This window comes from Quercus robur, chromosome 9, assembly GCF_932294415.1.
Source record: "Quercus robur chromosome 9, dhQueRobu3.1, whole genome shotgun sequence".
Lineage (NCBI taxonomy): Eukaryota > Viridiplantae > Streptophyta > Magnoliopsida > Fagales > Fagaceae > Quercus > Quercus robur.
Window position 1 is genome coordinate 19,772,254 of NC_065542.1, and position 19,617 is coordinate 19,791,870.

General features: G+C 36.9%; 1 protein-coding gene across 1 annotated transcript; it reads left to right on the forward strand.

The window, feature by feature from the left end:
- The first annotated feature begins 3,343 nt into the window (after positions 1-3,343).
- Positions 3,344-5,700, forward strand: LOC126699294 (60S ribosomal protein L38-like). Its single transcript, XM_050397021.1, has 3 exons — positions 3,344-3,506; positions 5,087-5,270; positions 5,418-5,700. Exons 1-3 carry the CDS (start codon positions 3,504-3,506, stop codon positions 5,438-5,440), a joined length of 210 nt encoding a protein of 69 aa, XP_050252978.1. The 5' UTR covers positions 3,344-3,503; the 3' UTR covers positions 5,441-5,700.
- Positions 5,701-19,617: the final 13,917 nt, after the last annotated feature.

The window sequence follows — 19,617 nt, forward strand, 5'->3', positions numbered from 1 at the left end:
CAAGATTTTGAAAGGGAGGGAGGGAATCCACCTATTGGTGTAGGCCTACTGTTCTAACTTTCTATCTTTTTCTTTCCCTCTTTTCTAATATTCCCATTTCTTATCTTTTTTCTTTCTACTTCTTTTTTTTAATCCTTGATTTCTATTTCCTGGTTTTTAAATTTCTAATACCGTGGTGTCTGTTGTCCCTTTCCTGTACATGGCAAAGGCCTCTTTATAGTGCCTACCGTGACCGGATTTTACTATTTTAGCCCTTAACCACTTTTGTCTGGTCTGGGTGTACCTGCCGACCATCACTGGTCCGTCTGTGTGCCACCCCCCATCGCCAAACAAAAGAAAACTATTTTGTTTGTTTGTCTACCGTGGTACCCTTTCCTGCTATAGTGTGGATGAATTCTCTCTCCCTATCCCTCATGACATGCACCTAGTGGTTCCAACTCAGTTTTGCTCCTTTAAGTGGTATGTCATCCCAGCAGGACACTTCCCCCAAAAGAGCTCTAGCAAGAACCTCAAAATAGATTTTTCCCCTCTTCGCACCGCCAAACCGTGCCCTCTTACCTACACTTATTTGCAACAACAACCCTATTAAAAATTATATTGGGGTTAAAAAGTTTCATCACATCCTACTTGTTTATATTTAGTCCATGAAAAATTATTTTTTGTGATTTTTTTAATAAGGAATATATATATATATATATATATGTGTGTGTGTGTGTGTGTGTGGCTTTAGCCCGCAAACTTTAAATTTATGACTTTTTTATTTTATTTTTTATGTTGTATTATTGAACTTATATTTTATGTTTTAAAATTTAAATCGTTTATATTTTTTAATTGTTATATTGTTGTGATTTGAGAAAGTTTTATAATGTTAGAACTTTTTTTTTATAATGTTTTATTAGTTTTAATTCAATGTATTCAAAATAAACTTTTAGTTTGTGTGTATGTATATATATATATATATATATATATATATATAACTTGAATGTGGCATACCCTCAAAGACGAAGAGACTAAGAGAGGGGAAAGAGAAAGCCTGCCCCATATCTTCTTCATTGTCATCTCTAAAATCAACTTATTTTACTCTCTAGTTTTGTTTAATAAATGAGTCAAGTTTGAGCAAATTATGTTACGTCTTTTTATAGAATTTTCACCCTATGTCAGAGCCATTTCATGTTCTTCAAAAGCACTGGTGGAGTAAAAAAAAAAAAAAAAAAAATTGCAAGGACCAAGCTAAATAATTATAGAAAAAGCTAAATAATCAAAAAAAAAAAAAAATAGTAATCTATTAAACACACACACACATATATATATATATATATAAAGCAACTCCAAAAATGAAACTCTTCTATATAAGAACTTGTATGAACTTCTGACTGATTAAATTGTATTTTAGCCCCACTGAAATCTTGTCCGATTAATTTTATTTTTATAAATTATCAATAAAAATACATATAAAATATATGAATTTTTTTTTTTTTTTTAATAATAGTGTTGATCTTCAAGTCGAGTTGATCTATGATCTATCGAGTGACTCGATCGATTCACATCACACGGTGGAATGATTAAAATGTGGAGTGCGAATAGCACTGTTGTCGAAGATAAATTCTTCAATTAGAAATTTTATTTTATTTTCAGTGGAGAGTTGCGTAGGACCTCAAGCAAATCAATAAAATCATTGTACACTAATCTTTGGTCATTTCATGTATGTGGGTCTAAACTCTAAAGTGTAGGTATGCCATGTGGTTTTTCTATTCAAAAAAAGTATCCGATTTTTAGGGGGAATATATATATACACACACATGGTTTTTCCGTTTGCACAGATTGACTTTGGTTGGGAGTGCTTCTCTGCAAGTGCGCCAAACAAAATTCTTCACTTTGTTGGGGAACTCCATCTTCCACAACTTTTTCCAGCAACCCGAGAGTTGTGTTGAGGCGTGATTTGTGAGTGAGTTTATGCTACTTCCTTCATAAAGAAACCTGAATCTAGATTTGACAGAGTACTGCCCAGTAGGGGTAAGTGTGTCTCGCTGTGATGATGAGCTTAACGGGATACTTTTTATTATTGCTGCCTATACCGTGCCAAAACAGTAATCAATCACCTCTTCTCTCCATCTTTGGGTAGATTGATTTATCAAGACCTCCACTGATGAGTTTTGTTGTCCAAATATCATCGGAGAGGTAATTTTTGGTTGGATTTTTGTTGGTAACCAGTTGTCACCCCAAATTTTATTTGCTTTCCATCTCCCACTCTCCATAAAGCTCCTTTTAAGATTAGCTCTCTCTCCCTTTGAGGATACTTTTCCATGCAAATGAGGCCCAACATTGCTTTATTTGGTCTCTGTAGTCTGTAATCTAGAAACAGATTCAGGCCCCCCCACCCCCCAAAAAAAAAAAAAGAAAAAGAAAAAAAGACACGTAAGATGTACCAAAAAAAAAAAAAGAAGTGAATATATATACTTGGTGGGAAGCACGAATAGATTTCTCTCTCTCTCTCTCTCTCTCTCTCCTTACACTTAGAAAAAGAAAAACTGAAGGCAAAGATAGATCGAAATGAAATGAAAGACCCGAATCCAATCTCTCATGTTGGACCCTCAACAAGACCCAACTACGACGTCGTCTCTGTCGTTGTTATCATCTTCAACCACCACCACTCGCTTTCCTCACGATCCAAGCTCTGGAAAATTCCTCGCATCCCACTTATGATTTGACAGAAATTTAAGTTGCTTGTCTGTGGTTTGATTGAAATTTAAGTTGTCTATTTGTGATTTGAAATCCCATGATGCAAGTGTTCTGCTGAGTTATTTTTGATCTTATTTGATTTTGTATTTTTATGTTTTTGTGTTTTTGGAGGAGAGAGACATAAAGTGGAGCAAAATTATATATTTGCCCTATTTTTAGCATAAATAGGTTATAAAATTCTAACTAAGCTAATCTTAAGTAGATAAAGTGTTAAATTTCAAACCATAAGTAAGTAATTTAAATTTTGGTCAAATCACAAGTGAGTAAGTTGTAATTTATCTAAAAAAGTAAGTCACATGGGACCGTATATCTATTTCAATTCCTAACTAAATGTTTATTTTTACTTTTAGAGCTCAATAAACGATCTTTGAATTGTCTAAATTAAAAAAAGAAAAAAAGAAAAAAAAAAGTAAAGTGTTCATGATGTTTGATGAGTTTCATAGACCCATTAATGGTTATATTTTGTGATACAAATTACCAATCTACGTGGTTTCGAACATCACCATATTTCTCCTTTTATCGGGTTTTTAATTAGTTTTTCGTGTAAAGGTTTTTAACAAACGGACCCTAATACGAGAATAATTTAAAGAGGCCCACTAACACACGTATCAAATGGAACTCAGCCCACGAAAAGCCACACCAGCCCAAGCAAAAAACACAGATAGCCCAGCTTATATGTACATATCGTTGTGTCTTTATTTGCCTCAATATCTCCGAACTAGGGTTTTCAATTTCGGCGCCCCTAGTCCCAGCTTCACAGCAACATGGTATCTTTCTACTCTATCTTCTCTTCTTTTTGTCAATCATAATAATAACTTGTGTTGTATGATGTTTCAGTTGTCATATTGGTTTTGGTTTGATATGTTTTGTTTTGTTTTTGTTTTTGTTTTTGTTTTTGTTTTTGTGATTTGTGATTTGAAGTGTGGAAAATGAAAGCATGGGTATTGGTTGGGATTAGTAGTTATTGTTTTGGGTTTATTTTATTGGAAGCTTTGTTATGCTGATTTTGTGTGTGGGATTCAGACCCATTAATTTCTTTCAGTTAAAATAAAAAATTAGATCTAAGTCTTAAATATTATAGCTAGGATTGATGTAGTTCAGAGGTCAAAATTTCAAAATTCATAAATTGAACTACAAAAATGGAGACTGATTTAGTTGTTCCAAAAATATCTTTATGAAAAAAGAAGAAGAAGTCTAGTTATAAGCAAGATAAACTTAACAAATTAGTCTCTTGGGATAATCTGAATACCTTGACTCTGTCTGTAGATTACAATAAATAGTGGGAGTAGTGGATTATTAGAGGATTGTTGTTCCAATGAGCAGAGTGCTATAGGAAAATTGTATGGATGTTTTAATTTTTTTAGGCAGGCATATGTTGGTGGATGCTTACAGATGTATGAACGAGTGTTGGCTTCCTAGGATAGCGCATTGTCTTTCTTTGTTGGTCAGTGGGGCTCTTCTTTTGTGTGGTGTGGTTACAGGCACGAGACAAAGAGGGAAGTGGCACATGCTTGTGTTGTGCTCTTGCGTTACCTCACACTTTCTTGTCATCATCCTTTGACTAATCAATTCTATTTCCCTGTATTGTTTTGTTGGATAGACGTAGATGGGTGCTTGGTAATGTAAAAAGAAACTTGATGAGTGATACAGAGAGGTTTTTCTTTCTTATATACAACTTCCCGTCACACAAATGTATAATAGAGTCTGTAGATGCAGGGATATCTGAAGTTAAGTTCGAGCACTATCTACTACATCTTTCCAGATATATCTGCTGGATAGCAGTAGCTTTTGTTCCTATTCTGAGGTTTAGACATAGTGGAGCATTCTAACAGGTTGAAATTGTGGTTTTTAATTTAGAAGACATCACCTATCTCTTATTGCTGTGAATTTTATCCTACAATTCAAATCTTCCTGATTTCAGTTGGATTCTAAATTTTGCATTGGGATCAATGTCCAATTGCTGAAATTGTTACACTCTTATCAAAATTTCCTTCTTAAAGGCTTAGGATGTTCTCTACTCATAACCACAGAAGTCATAATTTTAGTGTCAAATTATCTTGAAGTTGAAAGAGAACTTTGATTTTAAAATTTAAATTATATCTTGATCATGGCGATATTTACTAATACATCTTGCTCTAATGAATTCTTGAGAGGCGTACTAATAAAAAAAATGAATGCTTGAGAGGCGTAAGATATTGTACCATATCTTTTGTTATCTGATTATCCTTCTTTTGATGCAATTCAAAGTGATTTATATTATTCTTGAGTTGCCAACTCTTCATTTACTTATTTGATTGCCTTGTCAATTATTTCGCTAATTGTTTCTGTTATCTGTTCCAATACACAGCCTAAGCAAATCCACGAGATTAAAGATTTCCTTCTCACTGCAAGAAGGAAAGATGCACGTTCTGTGAAAATCAAGAAGGGCAAGGATGTTGTCAAGTTCAAGGTCCGTTGCTCCAAGTACCTGTACACACTTTGTGTGTTTGATGCAGAGAAGGCTGAAAAGTTGAAGCAATCTCTCCCTCCCGGTCAGTATGAAACAATTATTTTTTATTAATGGGCATGATGGGTGCATTTGGTGTCTTATTTTGGTTTCTTACCTTTCATCTTTGGGTACTGAAAGACCTTATTTCTATTGACAATTAGCTGACTTTTCCTGGCTTTCTTGTTTGCAGGTTTGAGCGTGCAAGACCTGTGAAAATGGGACCTGGACCAACATGTCAAATGGTTACTAGAGAGAATGAGTTTTTGCTTTATTTTGTGCTTTTTCTCAGTAGTTGAAGTACTTAATTTCTAATGGGATTGGGCCTGGTCATCCACTAGGTTCTAGGAGGATATGACCCCTCAAAAGCATTTGAAAATCTTAACTCAGGAATTTTGCATTATTGCAGTTTCCTTTGGACTTTTGTTTGTTTTTTCTGTTTGTTCAATTTATGGATGGTTTAGCTGTTTTCTTTATCTTTACCTTTTCGGTTTGAAATTAGTTTGAGGCTAAGTGATTTCTTCAATTTTTTGCAAATAGAATGATGCTCCTGGGTTGGACTAGTCTGTTAAGAGGTTAGACTAGCAGCAGCAGTGTGGAGTATTATAATGGTCTGGTTGTTAAGCATGTTGCATATGTTCTCTTGCATTTAAGCTTACCTGATCCTTGCATATTGGATTATATTATTTGTAACTGTTGCTATGTCTATTTGTTTGTCATAGAGTACCACATCCTGCCATGTAAGATAACTGTGTTTCATCATTCATGTTAAAACTAAAAATTAAGAGCTCTTGCACCAGTAGGTGTAAAATAAAAAAAGTGCATAATTTTACACATGTTGCTCAAAATCTAGCTACATCAGTCCATTTATATTACTGTTTATATCTAATATTGCTACAGTAACTGTGCAAATATGCACGGTTACTGTAGCTTTCTAAATGATTATTTTACTTTATTTTCTCTCTCCTCCAATGCTCTCTCTTCCTCTACCCTCTTCCTCCTTTACCTTTTCTTCAATCTAGCAACAGCAAGTTATTACAAATCATCAAAATCGTTCTAAATCTAGACCCAAATTCATCAAATTCATATAAATAATCACACCCAAATTGGAAAAAAAAGGAGAGGGAGAAGAAAGAAAGTAGAAGATGCCGAAGAAGAAGAAGCAAGTGCAAATCCGCCCAAAATCATCATTTTCTCTGCCCAAAATCTTTGCTTTCTCTGCCCATCACCATTTTCTCCACCCAATATCTTTGCTTTCTCTGCCCAAAATCACTACCCATAATCAAACCCAAATTGCAGACCAAAATCATCCTCTATAATAAAACCCAAATTGCAAAAGGAGGAGGAGAAGAAAGAGAGGCCAAAATCATCCTCTATAATAAAACCCAAATTGCAAAAGGAGGAGGAGAAGAAAGAGAGGCACGTTCAGGGAAAATAGAGATAAGGAAAAGAAGAAAGAGAGTGTTCAGAGAAAAAAGGGAGAAAGAGTGTGAGGTGGGAGTAGGTGAGAAAAAATTAAAACAAAAGTAAAAAAATATTATTTAAATTAAAGAGTGTGTATAATAGATAAACTGATGTAGGTGTTTTTAAAAAGTGTGTGTAAAATAGAAAAAGTGGGTTTTTATGCTAAAATAGATGGAAAACTTTTGACGAACTGATGTAAATGCTCGTGTTTGTATTAAAAGCATTAGAATACAACTTTTCTTTTTTAAGAATTTATAATTAATATTTTTTTATATTGTTAATGACACTATTCTAAATTAGCCCCCAAAAAAAAAAATGATACTATCTAGTTGTTTAATTTATTTCTAGTTATAGAAAATTAAGTTTCTAAATGATTTAGTTATGAGGGAAGCAACACCAATTGATATTCTGGATCTTCATCTTTGATGCACCAATTGGTTGAAGCAGTAAGGTATGCATCAACAACAACAAAGTATTAATCCCCCAAACTTTTGGGGCCAGTTATGGGTCTTCAATGGACTAATAAGATGGTTTTAACTGACTAAACGGGAAGCATGTAAAGCATGTAAATAAAGCTTTGAAGCAAGGGCATGGCAAAATCTCCTGTGTCTATGTCGGACACTGAGTATGTTGCAGACACAATTGCATGTTACAATTGCATGTCGCTAATATGCAAATAGGAAAAAGTATAAGTATGTATCTGTACTATTCATAACAGGATTTCCTTATTCGAATTATATTTTTTTGTGGTTCAAAAATACATTTGCATCCAATGTTTAAATGAATGAAAATAATTGAGGATAAAGCAGTAAAAATACACCTATTAACACCCCCCCAAAAAAATGTCTGACTATTGTACTCTCCCATCAGTTTACAAATTGAAATTTAAATGTTCAGTCTTCCACTCTTTTAGAATTTCAAATTTCTTATTATCATCAAGAAGTTACAATGTTGTCCAATATCTATCCTCAAGTCTCCTGCAAATTCCAAAAAACACACAAAGTAATGAGAAGAATGAGTTGAGGCAACAACGCAAATAGAATTTGAAGGTATTTAATAAAACATTTCTTTTTATTAATGTCATTATCTAATGAGATAATTAACAATACAAACACTCATTGGATGGTTTTTAATATTCTGTCTTTATCAAAATTTGTTCATATTTCTTTTCAAAGATCCATTGTTTTTTCTTAGTACTTCACTGGCCATTTTTTTTTTTTGTACTTCGACGTATTTGCTTAGATAAAGTTTTAGTTTAATAGTTTTCAGAATTATATTTTCCTTTGAATGTTGTTGATTAGATTTAAAAAGAAGGCATAAGAACTTTACCCTCGCTGTCCATCAACGATTATTCTGTTTAGTTATTTAGCACTATGGAAATTAATTTCTTAACTATGCTACGGCTACTTTGATTAGATTTGTCACTCGAGCTAATTTCAAATTTTTAATTCAATGATTGTGTAATTATTAACCTTTGAACATCAGTAAAAAATAAGGGAATCTATTTTGTGATCGAAAAATATGACACCCCAAATTGAGATGAATGAAAAATTAAAACACTAAACCAAAAAAAATAAATAAATAAAGAGAGTCTCATCAAAGTGTTATTTTAGACATGGCTGAGACACGGTTGTGACATGATCTCCCTGTCTCTCTCTTTCTCAATTGTCCAACAACTTAGATATTCTCATCAGTGTTTAGATCAACCTCTAGTCACTTTGTCAGCACTGTTTTGTTGATTGGTGCTATTAGCTTGATATTCCGTTTACCACCAATGCCTCTAGCGGAGTTGGAACATCAAAGTACACCATCTCTAATATTTTATCATCTGTTATTTATTTGAATTCGAAAAAGAGGAAACCTATCTTTTCCGGCTTGGGAGCTTCCTAATTGAGATAAACCCTATCTTTTTCGACTTTTTAGAGATAAGGACACGTTCCAATTCGTATATGTTCTCATTCAGCTTATTTTTTAAGCATCCCAACCTCTATAAATAGAGGAAAAAGATCAGAATTAGGGGCTCTTCTTTGCTCCCCTTACGTTAAAGACGTTCTGGAGGCTTTGGCTTTAAAAACTTCTTTTTTGTAAGAAAAGTATTTTAGACCTTAAAGAGGTGAAAACTTCTTTGATTTCTAAAATATACTTCTGTCAAAGAGCACGCTCATGCAAGAGGTATCTAGTTTCATTCTTCTATATGTTTTTTTCTTTTCCATTAGTTAATATGTTGTGATTGTTTGTTGCATGAATGTAGTTAATATGTTTAATTTTTATTTTGCCTTGTTCTAAATTCATATTTGCTATGCTTAGATATTTAGTTGAAATTTTCTTTGACATGTTCTTTAGTTGATTGTTTGTTTTAATTTTTTCTTTGATTTCAAAATCTATTAATGATCATCAAAACCCTTTTTTCAAACACAAAACTGATCTGTATCTTCCTTAGATGCAGATCTGAATTCTTTTCAAACACAAAACAGATCTGTCTCTTCCTTAGATGCAAATCTGAATTTTTTTCAAACACAAAACTGATCTGTATGTTCCTTAGATACAAATCTGTATTTTTTTGGTCATAAAGCTGATTTGATTTTTTTTTCCTGAAAAAGTTTTCTTTTTTTATAAAATTGCAGATTTTGAAATCTCAAAGAAGAAATTAAGAGTTAGGTTAAAGTCTTTCCTTTTAATATGTGATGCATGCATAGTAAGTTTGTCTCATGAATGTGAATCTTCTTTTAAAAGTCTTTTTTTTATTTACTTTTTCAAAACATATCTTTTTTTACAAATTAAATCTTATTTTTTTAACTTTTCGAAACAAATCTAATTTTTACAAACCAAATCTCTCTCTCTTTCTCTCTCTCTCTCTCTCTCTCTTTTTATTTTTAATTTACAAAAACCGATCTGATTTTTACAAATCAAATCTTTTTTTTTTTTTTAAAAAAAAATTTCATGACATGTCTGATTTTTCTTTAAAAAGAGGACATGTTCATAAGACAAATTTGTTTAAATTAATTTTGTCAAGTATTTGTCATGTGTATTATAACATATCATTCAACATCATACAAAAAGGGTATATAATGGTCATTAGAGTCTAGAAGACCAGACTCTGTTTGGGTGGAATGGGTGCCTAACACCTTCCCATTCCGTAACCTAGCCCCTGAACTTAGGATTTTGGATAGGTAGACTAGTGTTTTGTCTTTAATTTTGGTAGAATGTAACTAGGACTAAAGCTTTGTATTTTCCTTTTTTGCATGGATTGTAACTAGGACCAAAGCCTTGTAAGGTTAATCTACCAAATTGTACTTTATTTATTCAATCAATGACATTTGAAGTATTTTGCATATGTAATTGTATTTATTTTTTCTTATTTTTTTGTATAAAAAAATAAGTGGCGACTCCACACCACTTACCCAAAAAGAGAGGTGCCTTAAAGTACCCAAATCTCTTTTTTGAGAATACCCAAGTTCCCTGGTCTCTCACAACTACAAAAAATTTCGTTGAAATAAACTTTAAATATTTTAATAACAATTTTGATGTAATAATATATTTGTTGTTGTAATAAACAATTTATTACCTCGAATAGCTTGTAGTAATAGGCTATTATTTCACAAAATTTATTGCAATAGATTGAAAATAATTAGCAAAAATAACTTGGGTCAAGTTATTGCAACGATATCTTCTGTGAGGGGATGAGGATCCAAGAATACAAATAAAATCATTAAAGACGTTCCCAAGGAAGCGAATCTTGAGAAGGATCAGCAGAATGTCCTTGGAAAGATACTAGCGACCTTGTGCGAAGGCAGAAAGATTACAGCAAACAAGGACTCCGAGGACACCAACTTACCCTCTGTAAGCCGAGAACAAAAGCTAAAGGAAGTTGGATGTGGATCGAGGGTGAAAAGGGTTACTCAGTGCAAAGCAAAGAAGAAAATAAAGGAGAGGGATAATCCCCTCCACATTAAATGCACTGCAACCACTTAGCTGGTCATATTAATAAGGAAATGACTTGTGAACAGTATCCACACAGCTCATACCTTAGTGTAAAAACCTTCTGGCAAGGCCTTGATGGGACAAGTATCAGGGAAATCCGATCCTAACCCTTCAAATGTAGAGTTCAGATGCATCTTGACTGATTATATAAAGCTAAGAAGTCCCTGGATCTAGGGGACTTTTGGATTGAGAACTTAGAAACTCTCTGTAATCTCTTCCTCAAACTAAACCTAAGGACCCAATAATCAACATTTAAAAAATGTTTCTTACTTAAGACCTTTTGTCTATATTTGGAATCAAGTCTAACACACTATTTATAAATATTTCTTCTTTCCTTAAGGTGTTTATGGTTGGTTGAGCATCTTACCTCTTAAAAATTAATTGTGAGAGTAAAAGTAGTGGCATCTGTACATTACTTAATTTTTGCCCGCCATAATTGGTGCCATTTGTGGGAAATTTCCCCTAAATACCCTTGAAAGACTTCATAACATGGCCAGTCCCAAGCGAAGTGGATCACTGGAGTCCATGGGGTCCCAACGCAGGGACCACTTTGTTAATCTTGAGCGAAGGAAGGACCGTCACGCAACACATACTCATAGTGAAAGGGCACTACCTGTCCATTCTGAGCGAACTAGCCAGCATCAAGCTAGTCATAACTCACAAGATGGGGAAGTGTATAATCTTGAGAAGAAAGTGGAACGATTGTGCCAACGACTTTGTCGCAAAACACACATAAGGGAGCGAAGGACTCCTACCCCAGATCAAAGTTCTAGCTCAGAAAGTGATGGAAGTTACCGACCTTGGAGTAGAACTCCACATAGTGAATCGTTCACATCATCATCATACCACACCTCTAGAAGAAAACATTATCATAGGAGGTCTAAGACCCCACCAAGGAGAGGCCAAAAAAATGATGCCATGGGAAAAGCTCTCCTCCAAATATCTCGCTCCCCTTTTTCTCAATGTATCAAGCAAGCCGAGCTCCCTTGTCTTTTCAACTAGCTTATTTTTATCATTTATAATGGCAGGACCGACCTTTTCGAACATGTAAGCTATTTTAATTAAAGAATGACCATCCATTCCAAGAAATAGGCCTTGATGTGCAAAGTCTTCCCTTCGAGCCTCGACCCACTAGCCATGAGATGGTTTGATGGTCTTGAAGAGGGATCCATACACTCTTTTGAAGAATTAACATGGGCATTTGGGGTGAGATTTGTGATATGCAGCCGGGTTCCAATGCCTTTGGACTCTTTACTCTCGATGTCAATGAAAGAAGGTGAGACCCTGAAAAATTACGCTGATAGATATTGGGAGACTTATAATGAGATTGATGGTGATTTTGAAGATGTTGCTGTTAGAACCTTCAAGGTGGGCCTCCCTACACACTCCAACCTTTAGAAGCCGCTTACCATGAAACCACATCGAAGCATGCATCAGTTAATGGATCGAATAGAGGAACATAAGAAGGTTGAGGACAACTAGAATTTGGGACAGGGAAAGGCAAAGGCTTTTACCCCAGACTGAAAAGATAACTCAGCTGGTCGGTTTATGCCATTTCAATCGAGGAGGGAGTTTTTTAATCAGATGCCTCATAACGCTGTTGGTCTCCAAACAGTAAACTCGATATTCAAGGAGCCAATATACTGAGTGCTAGAAAAAATTAGGAACAAGCTTTATTTTAAATGGCCAAATTGAATGGGAGGAGATCCCACCAAAAGAAATCAGAACTTATATTGCCAGTACCACCAGGACCGAGGTCATACTACTGAGGATTGCAAGAGCCTACAAGTCTTTCTTGATCAGTTAGTAAAAGCTAGAAAGTTGAAACAATTTTTGCACTAGCCTACCCGTCAAGAAGGACAGCCAACAACGGGATCCCAGAGAAGTGGAGCCTCTCGGTCTTCCTTGGGGAAAATAAATGTTATCTTTGCATCTCTGAGGAAGGACTCCAGCTGGGTCCGTGGAGTAATGATGATATCCTCATAGTCAGGGGGAAGTGAGGGAGAGGCACCAATGTCAAGAGAGTAATGATCGATCAAGGAAGTAGGGCTGAAATCATGTATCCTAATTTGTTCAAAGGTCTAAGGGTTAAACCAGACGACCTAAGCAAGTATGATGCCCCTTTAATTGGGTTTTATGGGAACACTACCAACCCGATGGGGATGATTCGATTACCGGTACAGACGAAAGATAAAGTGGTAAACGTGGACTTTATAGTAGTGAATGCTTTTTCCCCGTATACGGCCACTCTTGCTAGGCCATGGCTGCATGCGATGGGGGTTGTATCTTCAACTTTACACGTGAAGTTGAAATACCTCACTGATGAAGGAATAGTCGAACTGTCGGAATGCCAAGCAGTGGCCAGACAATGTATGGTAGCAGCGATTAATCACCAGGTGTCTGAGGTGGGTTCTTCGGAAATAAGTCCAACCTTATAGCAATCACAGCCCGAGCTGACGGTCTCCTCGGATTATTCAGTATCATGTGAGAAGCTGGAAAAAGTTGTTATTGGAGAGGGTGAGGAAATGTACTTCTATGTCAGGACTGAACTCCCACCTGACAAGAAAGGATAATTAATAGATTTCCTAAAGAAAAATTCAAATATTTTTGCTTGGAGTGCGTATGAAACACCGGGAGTTAACCTAGAATTTATCTATCATCATTTGAATGTTAATCCCAAAATGGTCCCGAGGAAGCAGCAACCTTGGCGGTCTTCTAAAGAGCATGTCGAGGTAGTGAAGGAGGAGGTTTGGAAGCTTAAACAAGCAAGGGCAATCAAGGAAGTGTTTTATGCCGAATGGTTGGCCAATACTATAGTAGTAAGGAAGAAATCAGGGAAGTGGAAAGTGTGTGTCGATTTTACAGATCTTAATAAGGTCTACCCCAAAGATCCTTTCCTAGTTTGAAGGATCGATCAATTGATGCAACATTTGGACACCCTAGAATGATTTTCCTGGATGCTTTTCAAGGATATCATCAAATCCCTTTGGCATTGTCTGATTAGGATAAAACAACTTTCCTTACCCCAACAGGATACTACCATTACCAAGTAATGCCCTTCTGTTTGAAGAATGCTAGGTCTACTTATCAAAGAATGGTCACAAGGATGTTTGAAAACCAGTTGGGAAAAAATGTGGAGGCATATATTGATGACATGGTGGTAAAAAGTAAAGAAGTGTCCGAGCACCTGACAGACCTTAACGAAACTTTTGCAATATTGAGAAGACACAATGTAAGTTTGAATGCCTCCAAGTTTTCTTTTGGTGTAAGGTCTAGGAAATTCCTGAGTTACATGATCACCCATCAAGGAATTGAAGTTAACCCCAACCAGATTAGAGCTATTCACAATTTGCATCCTCCATTTTTTCAATTGTTGCGTAAGTGGAAATATTTTTCTTGGTCCAAATATTGTGATAAGGCTTTCGAAGATTTGAAGGCATATCTGGCTCATCCTCCAATTTTGTCTAGGCCAGAAAAAGAGGAGATTTTGTATGCTTACATAGCCGTTACACCACATGCAGTAAGTCTAGTCTTGGTACGAGTTGAGGAGGGGATTCAAAACTAGTGTATTATGTCAGTAAATCTCTCTAAAAGGCCAAAGTTAGGTATCTTCCTCTTGAGAAGGTTGTCCTGGCTATCACTCATGCCACTAAAAAGCTTCCTCACTACTTCCAAGCTCACACAATGGTCATCCTTACTCAACTGCCTTTGCAGGCATTACTTCGGGGATCCAACTATGCTGGAAGAGTGGCAAAGTGAGGAACCATGTTGGGTGGATTTGATATCAAGTATTTGCCTCACATGGCTGTGAAAGGAAAAGTCCTCGCAGACCAGGTAGCATAATTCACTGAGAAGTTAGTTCAAGGTGGTCCCGAAGAAGTAGGAACACTTGAAGAGGCAACTAGAATCAACTTGGTAACCACTCAATAGACTTAGCAATTATTTGTCAACAGCGTAGCCAACCAAAAAAGGGTCAGGAATTGGTATCGTGATAATCTTGCCTGAAGGGACCACATTGGAAAAGTCTCTGAGGCTTGGCTTCTCAGCGACGAACAATGAAGCTAAATATAAGGCCTTTCAAATGGGATTAGTTGCTGTTTTAAAGCTTGGAGGTAAATCTATTAGGGCATATTGTGATTCATGACTCATAGTTGGACAAGTTCGGGGTGAATTTGAGGCAAAGGATCCGAGGATGCTATGGTACTTGAATCAGGTAAAGCGTTGGTTAGGTAGTTTCGATTCCTTTACCTTGGAATAGGTTCCTCGAAGCTACTTTAATTAGAGAGAAACTTCTAAGGATCATACTTGTGGAAGATCTTGCAACTCCTGCTTATGATATGTAGATGCCAGTGGGAGTACACTTCATGCAAGTAGGCCCTAGTTGGATGGATCCGATAGTCTCGTTCCTCAAAGATGGAACCTTGCCCGAAAATAGGATCGAAGTGGAGAAAACCAGAAGAAAAGCACCAAGGTATTGGCTCTCTGAAGATTAGAAATTATACAAGCGCTTGTATTTGGGGCCGTCTCTATTATGTATTCATCCTAAGGCAGTGGAAGTGTTGTTAGAAAAGCTTCATGAAGAGATTTGTGGTAGTCATACGGGAGGTAGATCCCTTGCCCATAGAGCTTTAACGTAGGGCTACTGGTGACCAAGCATGCAAAAATCCTCCCAAGAGTATGTTAATAAGTGTGACCAATGTCAGAGATATGCTTCTCATATCCATCAACCAAGTGGAGTTCTTAATCCTTTGACTAGCCCCTGGCCTTTCGCCCAATGGGGATTGTATATTGTTGGTCCATTCCCTAAGGCAACAGGGGATCCAAAATATCTCCTCGTTGCTACTGATTCCTGCACCAAATGGGTAGAGGCCAAACCCCTAGCAAACATCCGATACCAGGATGTAAAAAGATTTGTATGGCGAAACATTGTGACAAGATTTAGGATTCTGAACACTCTCATCTCGAATAATGGGCTTTAATTTGATAGCAAAGCCTTTCGGAGATACTGTTGTGATCTAGGGATAAAGAATAGATACTCCACCTTAATATAACCTCAGGGTAATGGCCAAGCGGAGGCCACGAATAAAGTCATTGTAGATGGATTGAAGAAGATACTAGAGGAGGCCAAGGGAAAATGGGTGGACGTATTGTACAACTCTGAGAAGGTCCACTAGGGAAACCCCATTTTCCATGACATATGGATCTGAAGCAATTATCCCTACAGAAACTGGCTTCCCGACAATGAAATCCAACCAATTCAGTAGTAGCAGCAATGAACAACTTCTCTCCTTTGATCTTGACTTGGCCGAAGAACGAAGGGAAGTCGTCGTTGTAAGATTGGCACAGTATCAACAGAAGCTTAGTCAAGGATATGAGAAAGGGATAAAAGAGAGGACGTTTATACCAAGAGATCTCGTCCTGCGAAGAGTTGTTGAAAGTATGAAAAACCCTTCTTGGGGAAAACTTGGCCCTTTGGGAAGGACCTCAGTAGCTAGAGTGGGGGCTTATCGTTTAGAGGATCTAGCTAGAATCGTAGTCACTCAACCATGGAATGTAAACAATTTACAAAAATATTACTACTAGTGTGAAATCTTGTAAATAATCATGTTTGTATATACAATCAAGATGTATTCGCAGTGCCTCTTTCTTCTTCATTTTTGCTATTTGGGTTTAAATCTTAATTTTTTCTAAGAGTTAAACAAAACCTTGGTTAGGTTCGATTCTTCGGATCACTTGCCTTGAGTAAATTAACACCTAATTTTTTTTTTCTAAGGGTTAAATAGAACCTCGATCAAGTTCGACTCCTCGGGTCACCTACCTTGGGTAAATTAACACCTATTTCCTTAAATAGTTTAAGTGAGACCTCGGCTAGTTCTGACTCCATGAATAATCAACCTCGGATAAACTCATCTTTAGATTTTTCTAAGAATAGGCCCTAGTACCTTGGGGTACAAAATGGGGATTTCCCTAAAAAAATAAGTCCACAGAAAGTAAAGGCACGTGTGAAACCAAAAAACGATTGTTAAATATAGTAGAGACTAGGAAAGCAAAGTAGTATGGAATGTATTTTTCTAAAATAGCGCCAAAAGGTTGCTACCAACAATGATAAGTAGGAAATAAGGAGAGAATATGTCTACTGAATAACATATTAAGATTTTTTCATTAATAAACAAAGTACCAAAAAAGTTCTTTACAAAAAAGAGAGGGGGGCACAACACAAAAATGGCCATTACAAAAAAAAAAAAAAGAAAAAAAAGAAGAAGTTTTGGCCTAGTTTTTACTTTCCACTCTGGTCCTTGGGTAGTTTTCCTTTCTCTGCTTCTTTGGAGGTTTTGTCCCTCAGGAGAAGGCTTTGGTACTGAGATAGGAGCCTCAACTGAAGCAATAGCCTTGTCTGAAGGAGGGACCTCTTTCGCAGTAGGAGTGACAGAGGTCGTCGAAGCTTTATCAATTGTGGCAGGAGGTGGATCCTTAGCATGAGTGGGTTGGGTTGGAGGAATAGTGCATACTGGGGTCAGGGTAGTTGCCTTTGCCCTGATGGTTGGGGGGTTGAACACCTTTTTCGGATTCCTCAGTTTCGAAGATGCACACCAGCAGCATCTAAGGCTTTTGTCCAGGTTCGAAGACAGTAAACTTGGCACACAGATGGGATCTGAGACTTCAAGTGTGCCGCAGTCTCCTTCTACCCTAAGTCATAAGTTGCATGCTCGACCTTATTCATTTCCTCGGTTTTTTGCTCTAGTTCCTTGGTTAGCTCTACAATTTTAGCTCGAGCAAGGGTAAGCTGACCTTCTGCCTCCCTCAAATGGTGAAGTTGTTCTCGAACCTACCTCTCCAAGCTCTCAATTGAAGCTTCAGCACTTTTCCAAGCCTTATCACACTCAATCAGTTTAAGGAGAGTCTCCTTTAGCTTCTTGTTAGTTTGGGCTTGGGCCTTTTGAGTAGCGTAGCACTTAGATTCTTCCTTTTTCTGTTCATAGAGGGTTTGGTCTACCCATTTCTTGGCCACGTGAGCTGCTTGGGTTGCCTAAAATTACGAGAGTAAAGAAATAGAATTAGAAGCTAAAAATTGTTTAAAAAAAAAGAGAGAAATAAGGAAAGCAGAAGGAAAATGTACCAGGGCTAAGTCCTTCTTCAAGGACAGAAACATTTCATGCTTCTTCAAGTTGTGAAGCTCAGCCATGTCTCGAGGTAGAAGAAGCGCTTGCTCCATTGAGTTGGTCACGTAGCCTGCCCTGCCACTATCAAACTCACAGATTGAAGAATCCGCGGGGAGGGGGGCTCCATCCAGCACCATAGGAGGATTCTAGCTTGGAACTCGTGAGTGGCGGTGCGGAACCATCTCTGAAGTCTCTCCTCCTCTCTTTTGTTGGGATTGATTAACTTTGGTAACCTTGGTTTGTTTAGGAGGAGTTTCTTCTTGAGTCTCCCCTTCCTCTGCAGAGCCTTTTCCTCTCATTTTATCCATTTTTCGTTTTTTATCAATTAGTTTGGTCTGAGTGGGAGGAAGGGGAGCAGGTGTTGGAGGCCTGGGCACCACGGGAACCTCTGGGGTGGCATCCCTAGTGTGAGACTCCAATATGGACAGCAGGTCAGGCAACGTCTTCTCAATCACCATTGCTTTTGGAACCTTGGTAGCTTCTTGGTCTTCATTGACAGTAACAGTAATCGGTTTGGACATAGATGCTATATCTTTGGTCACGTCGGGATGATAGAAAATCTCAAAATCTTCATCGCGAACGAGGCTTTCAGTGCTTTCTTCCTCGGTTTCCTCCTCGATCTCTTGGGATTGAGCTTCAACCTCTTCATCTGAAGAGATAACTTCTTCGACCAAAGGTTAAGTCTCTGGTTTGTCAGGGAACTCTACAAGTTGGGTTCCGGTAGGAGGAGGCTTTCAGATGAACCCTTCAACGGCCACATCAACCCATGCGAGATGCGTATCTTTGGCCTTGATCATGTGTTTCGAGACTTGGAAACGAGTGGAGATTGGCTTGAAGCTGAGGATAACATGCACTGCCCAAAGTTGGCCGTCCCGATGTAGGAAGATCTCGGATCTCAAAATCTAGTTTAGCAAGTTGAAGTTCACCAAACTTCGCCTCTTGGTAGTGGCCTTTAAAAAAAAAAAAAAAAAACATCGAAATAGAAGTAAGGGAAGGAATTAAGATGGAAAGATGACAAATAAAAAATAAATAAAATAAGATATTCATATTCTAGTCCTCAACAACTAGAAACACAGGATCTTAAAGGTATTCCTAAGCCACCCCACCTGGAATGCCATTTGTGGTCGAGCAGTGCAATTCGTCATGCCACTCTCCTAAAATGATGAGAGAATCCTCGTCCATACTTTTGTTCATCTTGGGGAGGCAAGAAATTAATCTAACGACAGGGACTTTAGTTTTTAGGTAATACCTCGCCTCACTATTCCTCTGGCAACTATAAACCCAGTTTATGTCGTGATGGGAGAGGTTTGCACCCATCTTATTGTTTATTGCATCTACACTACTTAATATCCTAAACATATTGGGAGTGCATTGAGTAGGAAAAAGCCTAAAAAGACTTAAAAAATTCCTAGTAACCCTACCCATAGGAATCCTCATTCCTCCCTTAATAAATGCTATCATAGGAATTGCTACTACGTCAGAGGGTCTTTTCTTGTGCCACTCTCCTAAGTTACAGTGTTATATAGATACGTTACTAGGAATCCTATATCGCCTTTTGAACTCTTCCTTGTGCTCGGGGGTATCAACTAAGCTAAAAAATCTACCCATTTGTAAGAGAATAAAAATAAAGGGAGGAGAGATCTAAAATCTATCAAAAAAGAAAGAACCGTGAAAACACTTACAAGATATGAGAAGAGGGGCTCTTTGGGCAAGTTATTCGAAGAAGGGAGTAAGTTTCTTTTCTAAAAGTGAAAAATGAGATCAGTAGTCTCATCTCTCCCTTTGTAT

What these genes read in the sequence shown, in the direction of transcription:
- LOC126699294 (XM_050397021.1), top strand. An exon ending in GAAGCAATCTCTCCCTCCCG is followed by an intron (nt 5,271 to 5,417) that starts GTCAGTATGAAA and finishes TCTTGTTTGCAG; the next exon opens with GTTTGAGCGTGCAAGACCTG.